This window comes from Phocoena sinus, chromosome 17 (assembly GCF_008692025.1).
Source record: "Phocoena sinus isolate mPhoSin1 chromosome 17, mPhoSin1.pri, whole genome shotgun sequence".
In the NCBI taxonomy this organism is placed as follows: Eukaryota; Metazoa; Chordata; class Mammalia; order Artiodactyla; family Phocoenidae; genus Phocoena; species Phocoena sinus.
Genome location: NC_045779.1, coordinates 76,465,956 through 76,473,300, shown reverse-complemented (window position 1 = coordinate 76,473,300; position 7,345 = coordinate 76,465,956). Strand labels below are relative to the sequence as shown.

Here is a 7,345-nt window from a genome sequence, read left to right as displayed (position 1 = left end):
GGGCCATTGCGTGCTTCGCCCCCCAGCGCCAGTGCACGGAGGTCCACCTCAAGTAAGGCCCCCAGGAGCAGGGGCACCGGGCCTTGGAGGGGCGGGGGGAGGGGCCACGGGGAAGGCCCGCTGCGTCAGGCTGGGCAGATCGTGGGCTCCGTTTGGAGGGCAGGGGTTGGCAGCCTTTCCCCGTGGAAGGGCACTGCCTGGCGTGGCCGGGCCGGGAAGTGGGGGACCCCGGTGCTGCTGTGCTTCTCAGACTCGCTGTTGGAGCGAGTGTGAAGAGGTGGGGCAGGTTCCGTAAGAAACAAAACAGCAAGTGAAGAGTACGTGTACAAGGTAGAGGCAAGGGAGGAGATGGTCTCAGCCCAGCCTGGCCCAGTGTCAGACCCTTTGAAAGCGGCTCCATAAACATGCAGCTCAGTTGCTCATGCTTTTGTGCCAAACAGACCTAACAGGGAGAGGAGGGCTTTTGTCTCCTGCCTCTCTGAGGGGGAGCGGGGGGGCCTGCAAAGCGGGGGAAGGTAGCAGAGGGTGGCTCCAGAGAGCTGTGGCTCTCAGGGTTTGGAGAGGGGCGGGGCCTCTCCTCCACGCCACCAGCGGGGAAGCTGGGAGTGCGGGATGTCGGGGGGCAGAGTGGGTTAGAGTCCGACCTCGGGGTGCCTCCCCTCTCCGTGTCCTGTCCGTGGCCCCCATTTCACTTTTCCTGGAGCCAGATGGCCCCAGGGTACGTGCACGTGTGGGCGTAGGTGCGTGCTGGAGGTCGAGCGCTAAGTGGCTGCAGCGGGTCGGAGTGTCCTGACTTTATGGTAAAAGGCGGTGGTGTTTCTATTCCTGAGCTTAAAATAGGAGCCGTGGCTCTGTCTCCCCAGCCCCGCCTGTGATTTCACAGGGCCTGTCGGCCGCAGCTGTCGGTGCTACTCTAACTGGGGGCTGTTTGGTTTCCTCCTGTGATTATGTCATCCGAGTCCAAGTTGCACACACAGGGATAACTGGGGGGAAATCCAAGGGGGGACAGTCAGCTCACAGTCCTCCTCACCCTGACAACGCTCGGCATCCGCAGGAAAGTGGGCGGCAGCTGCTCACACACGGCTTTCAAAGGACAGCACTTGTCGCTGCCCTGGGAGTGTCACAGCCGGTGCGGGGGCAGCGTGGCCGCGACTTGAAGTCTCCTGTGTCATCGTGACTTTACAGTAAGCTGCATGGCTAGCACGAACGGCCGCCTTTGTCTGTTACCATGTTGAAACGGCCTTGTCCAGGGCTTCAGCTCGGATTTGGATCTCGATGAAGATGGTTTGGGGTCTTGATCTGTTAGGACTGTGCCCTTTCCCCAGGGCTTCCGGTTGAGCTGAATCATTGGCGCTCTCGGTGCTTCACGTAATGAACCTCCTCCTCCTTCAGGTCCTTCACGGAGCAGCTCAGAAAGATCTCGAGAGACGCAGGAATGCCGATCCAGGGCCAGCCGTGCTTCTGTAAATACGCCCAGGGCGCAGATAGTGTGGAGCCCATGTTCAGGCACCTGAAGAACACGTACGCCGGCCTGCAGCTGGTGGTGGTCATCCTGCCCGGAAAAACGCCTGTCTACGGTAGGCCTCAGCGCGCGCACGGCCTCCGGCCGCTGCCGGTGGCGCTGTGGGTGTGCGGTGCCGCCTCAGCCCTCGGTGTCTCTGCCACACCGAGGAGCTGCCAGTCTCTGGCTCACTCGAGAGCTGGGAAAGACTGGGTGGCTTCTGATTGCGGCCGCGCACGTGCCCAGAGCCGCCCTTGGTACTCTTGTCCGGGGCCGCGGTTCCCGGAGGCCGGCGTCCTGCGGTGGCACAAGACTCGACACGTGTGCGGTTACCTTGTGCGCCGCCCGACACAGATGTCGGCTGGATGGAGGAGCAGCCAGGCGGCGCACACGCAGTCACCCACTCGGGGCGCCGTCCTCAGCTCCTGCCTGGGACTCACTTCTCCACTTGTGAGCTGTGCCCGCCTCAGAATCCTCTGGAAGCTGATCACAGTCCTTTCTGCCAGAAGAGCGGTTGCACTTTCACTCGGCTGAAAGTTACCAGGCCCCTGTGATGGAGTCCCAGGCCCTGGGTTGGGAAGCTCTGGGGCGCTGGTGGTGTAGACAGGTGGCAGTGGCACGGGGAGGTGGGTGCCCCCTGGGGACCAGAGGCCCCAGCGTGGGAGGTGTGTGAGTGCCCTGGGTCGAAGAACAGAGAGGCGTGTCAGTGTCGCTGACTGGATCCCCCGTCCGGGTGGCGACGGAGCACTTGCTCCGTGTCCAGGGACAGGAGGAAAGAGAAAGCCCTCGGAATTCCCATGCTACGCACGCATCTTCTCCCAGGCCCGCCCAGGGAGCGACTGACCAGTTGCTTCACGAAAGAACCCGGGAGTAGAGGGGGTGTGGGCCCAGAGAGGTCTTGGATGTCGGATTTGCGTTTGCCGAGGATGTGAGGATGCCAGTGTTTATATTTTTCACGACTCGGGCATTGGCTTGCTTGCAATCCTGAGCACCGTGGTGGAGGGTGGCCTTTGGAATGCAAGCCCTGGCTTCCAGCCTGGCTCTGCCCGCACCGCCCTGCAGGCCTGGATGAGTCGCAGAAACGCTCCTGACAGGACTGGGCTGCACCCGCCCGGCCTCCCTGAGCGGGCGGGACACACGCCCCGCAGCTAGCGCAGGCCGGGGAGGCGTGGAGCAGAGCTGGAACCCGGGCTCTGACCCCTTCTTCCACGGGCCTGGCTGCACGTGGAGCGGGGGAGCTCGGGGCGGGCAGAGGGGAGGCGCCAGGGGAGCCGCCCTGAGCGCACCGTTCCCTCCACAGCCGAGGTCAAGCGTGTGGGAGACACGGTGCTGGGGATGGCCACGCAGTGCGTGCAGATGAAGAACGTGCAGAGGACCACGCCGCAGACCCTGTCCAACCTCTGCCTGAAGATCAACGTCAAGCTGGGCGGCGTGAACAACATCCTGCTGCCCCAGGGGAGGTGAGGCCCGCCTTCCCAGGGGAGGTGACTCCCCGGCCGGGTGGGGCTGGGGGTGGGGCCCGCCGGGGCCTGCGTCCGCTCCCCTGGACGGTGGGCTGAAGGAAGCGAGGAGGACGCAGGTCTCGGGTACTCTCGGTCCAGGGGACCAGGGCCACCTACAGGCCACTGAGGACCGGGTGCAGGGGCCCGAGGAGAAGGGACTTCTTACCCCGTCCGGGGCCGGGGGTCCCGCACGTGAGATGTGGTGGCTGCCCCGAGCGGGGGTGGCTCTGCCATGAGGGGTCGTTGGACTCGCTCAGTTCACTCAGCGGCAGGTTCTGTGTTTATTGAGCGCCTACCGTATGCAGAAGCCCTAGCCTTCCAGCGCAGGCCCCGGTGAGAGGGTCCAGAAACGCACTTCCCAGGTGAGCAACAGTGACACAGCGGAAGGGACAGGAGCTCAGAAGGGTGAGGGTTTCACAGGGGAGGTGGCACTAAGCAGACCGCAGCCACTGGAGGGGGCGGGATCACGTGGACGCCTGGGAGGAGAGCGTTCCAGAGGGCACAGGCCATGCAAGGGCCCTGTGGTACAGCCTGCCAGGAGTGCAGCAGGTGTTCCACTGAGAGACTGAGGGGCAGAGGGCTGCTGGGGGGCCTGGCACTCCCTCCGGGGGAGCGCATCCATGGGAGGGAGGTTCACGAGTGGAGGTGTAGCTCCAGTGACCTCGTTCTAAAAGGCGACTCCAGCTCTGGGTGGAGTGGGGACCGGGCCCTCCTGCGTTGTCCCAGGAGAGGTGCTGGGGCACGGCTGGGGCGGGATGGTCTGTGAATGGAAGAGGAGACTCGAGAGTGAGTCCAAGCCCGCGCCTCTGGGGTGGTTAGGCAGCAATGGACGAGGAAGCTGGGCTGTGCGTCAGCCTCCCAGGGGAGACACTGGGGGTGGGGGAGGGGGGAGGAGGGGAAACAGAGGCCTGGTGTTGGTGGGGTTTGTTCAGGGATCCTCACGTGGAGGTGGTGTTTAAGGCCTCTAGGCTGGAGAGAAGCCCCAGGGCAGGGTGTAGATAGGAAGGACATCCAAGCCCTCGGCCCCCCGGGGAGTCCCGGGTTGGAAAGGCAGCACTGGGGCCTGGTGGGGTCGGGGGAAGAGCCAGTGCGTGGCCCTGTCACTCGATGCCAACCGGCCAAGTGCGATGAGGTCCGAGGCTCCACCATGGGACTGGGGGACATGTGCAGGTCATCAGTGACCTTGCAAAGAGGAGTCTTGTTGCCATGGCAGCAGGAGGCCTGCTTGGGAGGCAGTAAACGGGATCGGCTAATTCCGGGAGCTTTGCCACAAGGCGAGCAAGGGAAGTGAGGGAGCTGTGGGAAGAGAGTGGAGTCCGGAGGCAGGTGTGGTTCTGCTGGTGTGAGTCATAACTGCATGTGTTATGCTGCGATGCTCCCGGGACCCATCCAGGAGTGGGGGAGGGGGCCGCAGGGAAGAGCCACGGGGTGGGGGTGGGGGTGGGGGGCAGGCGCAGGGTGGGCGGGAGAGCACAGGTGGTCAGGGAAAAGAGGAGAGTGAGGCACAGAGAGAGGAAGCTCCAGGGTGCACAGCCGGTGAGACTGGGACCCGCCGGCCGGCTCGAGAACCGTGTCCCCAACGCTGGCGCTTCAGGGTCGTGACCGCTGGGGTGCAGCCGGCGCTTAGAAGACCCAGGGAGAGAGCTTAGAGCAGTACTTCTCAACTGGGGCGGTGCCGCAGCCCTGAGAGTGTGTGGTCATGTCTGGAGGAGATGTAGGGGTGTCAGGACGGGGGCTGGCCTCTAACGGCTAGAGAACAAGGATGTTCCTGGGCACCCTGCAGCGCGGCTGCAGGTCCAAGGTTGGTAACAAACCATGGGACTCTTTGTATGTATAATTATCTTGGAATTTTCAGCCGTCTACGTGGGTAGAACCCTCATGTCCCTGAGCCCAGCCACAGCAGCTGTCAGCACCTCAGCCCTCTCATTCAGTCTACGCTCCACCTACACCCTCTCCCCCACCGCCTTATTCTGAAGCAGATCTCACACCAAGCATCTTTTCACCCGTAAGGTTTTCTGTCCATGTGACTGAAAGATAAGGAGTCTTTACAAACACGGCCACAGTACCCTTAGCACACGAAGTAACGCTGGTGCCAGTACCCTGAGAGGTCTGGGCAGTGTCCCCGAGCCTTGGCCTCTGACGCTCCCGCATCCCCTCACAGGCCTCCGGTGTTCCAGCAGCCCGTCATCTTTCTGGGGGCGGATGTCACACACCCACCTGCCGGGGACGGGAAGAAGCCGTCCATCGCCGCCGTGAGTATCACCTCCTGCCGGGTCCCCCGTTGGTCTGTGTTCCTGCGTAATCGGCATCTCCGTACTTCCTGGCCCTTTCCTTGTCTGATCAGCATGAACAGTGCAGCAGGGTGGCCCGGTGGGGTCATGTCCCTGGCACTCGCCGTCTGGTTCCCTCTGGGTGGCACCTGCGGGCGATTGGTTTCAGGCCAGCTTGCCTTTGGGACACCCGTCACTCTTAGGGGTCGGAATCTTGGAGTGTCGTGTGTAGAGGTGCACATGGCTTTGGGAAAACGGTGTGCTTGAAAGAATTGGGAACACTGTCACTGTCACCGTTGCCAGGTACCTTCTCTGGGCTGACGTAATTCAGCCACATCTAATCACAAGCAGAATTAGGGGTTCAGAACAATTGTTGATTTTCTTATTAGGTCCCTCGGGCAAACCTTTACTCTTTGGAACACGTTTATAAACACTACAGCCACGCATTCAGAAGAATCGTAAAGGTGGTGGGTTTGCGTGTGACGAGCCCTCTCCTGGACCCCCTTCACCCCTAGAGCGGGGGCCCTCAGGGCTCCTGCTGACCCGCGTTGCCCCGCAGGTCGTGGGCAGCATGGACGCCCACCCGAACCGCTACTGCGCCACCGTGCGCGTCCAGCAGCACCGGCAGGAGATCATCCAGGACCTGGCGGCCATGGTGCGCGAGCTGCTCATCCAGTTCTACAAGTCCACACGCTTCAAGCCCACCCGCATCATCTTCTACCGAGACGGCGTCTCCGAGGGGCAGTTCCAGCAGGTCGGCGCCTCCCCCGCGTCTTCCCTGCCCTCTTCTCGGGGTCTTAAACTCACCTGTTTCTCGGCAGGACGGCTCCTTGGGTTTGCTAATGAAGACAGTGGGGTGGTTTTTGTTTTGCCCCCAGGTTTATCTGGTCACCGTGTGGGCGGTAGTGATGGACTCGGGGTTGTCAGGACCCTGCGGCAGGTGGGGCGGAGAGGCCTGTCCAGGCGGACTTGGTCCAGATCACGCCAGCCAGGGGCCCTTCCCGGCTCCAGGTTTTTGCCTTGTAGGCTGTGGGGGGTCTCTGTGGGGCAGGGACACCACTGTGGCTTGGGGGTCACCTCTGTCTGCAAAGGAGGGGGCGGGCCGGAGTGGGGAGAGCGCAGAGCAGGGTGAGGACAGTGGCCGGGCGGAGGGTAGGTGGGAGCCCTTTGGAAATAGTCAATAGGACGCAGCCACTGTTTGGACGTGGAGGGAGAGGCGGCACCTTAGGTGACGTGTGGGGCATCGCCTTGAGGAAACGTCTGGAAGGCAGGGGAGCCTCTTAGACAGCGGGGCACTGGAGGAGGGGCAGGTGAGGACCAAAGGGGGTTTGTTGCTGTGCTCCAGGTGAAAGCACCCGCAGCATCTCCAAGTCGAGGGGAGTGTGGGCAGCGGTGAATCCATCCGACCCTGGAACTCGGGGGATTGATGCCCTGAGTGTGTGTCCATGCTTGGCCAGGGCTAATGCCACCTCCATCCCTGCCATGTCTCCAGTGCACGCTTCGTCGAGAGACAGTGGCGGGGAAGGCAGAAGTACCCGATGCTGCAGGAGACCCACCCAGACAGAAAGACATCCTAAGAGGCACTCCAGTGCGTCCCAAGGCCCCAGGCCGCCCTGCTAGGCAGGTGGGGTGGCACGTGACCAGGCACAGGTGCCAGTGCCTTCCTGGTCCAGAGTAGGAGCAGCTGAGGCCACAGCGGGCGAGGGGGGTGGCTTGAGGATCCTTGACCGTCTGGTAGCTCTTGGCCAGGGCCCCTGATTCAGAGCTTCTGTGGGAACCTGGGTTGGGGGTTCCTGTGCCGCCTCTCGGGTCCAGATCCAGCTTGTGCCAGCCGGCCTCGAAGCCCCTCTTACACAAAACCGTCTGGTTCCCTCCGTTGGGAGATGTTCTCCCCTCTTCTGAGCACTCGTTCACCCTCTGTCATGGGCATTCTTACTACAGAAGAGGGTTTGTGTCATCCTCCGTTTTCTCTCTCAGTGAACGCACTCCACATCTTACAGAATCACCACAGTGGGGTTTCTGGACCCAGAACCCAAGACATAGTTTTGAGACATCACAACACAATATTTGAC

The 7,345-nt window shown here is 62.3% G+C and overlaps 1 protein-coding gene across 6 annotated transcripts in view; it reads left to right on the top strand.

Annotated features, from left to right (window-relative positions):
• The window catches only part of AGO2 (argonaute RISC catalytic component 2), a 96,467-nt gene that overhangs the window by 79,795 nt on the left and 9,327 nt on the right, over window positions 1-7,345 (top strand). For all 6 annotated transcript variants that reach the window (XM_032609412.1, XM_032609414.1, XM_032609413.1 and 3 more), the window contains 5 exons: window positions 1-52; window positions 1,393-1,577; window positions 2,802-2,961; window positions 5,165-5,255; window positions 5,833-6,027. The exon at window positions 1-52 is cut by the window's left edge and continues 82 nt beyond it. In XM_032609412.1, the coding sequence (XP_032465303.1) occupies window positions 1-52; window positions 1,393-1,577; window positions 2,802-2,961; window positions 5,165-5,255; window positions 5,833-6,027 (683 nt within the window). The remainder of the gene's footprint in view (window positions 53-1,392; window positions 1,578-2,801; window positions 2,962-5,164; window positions 5,256-5,832; window positions 6,028-7,345) is intronic.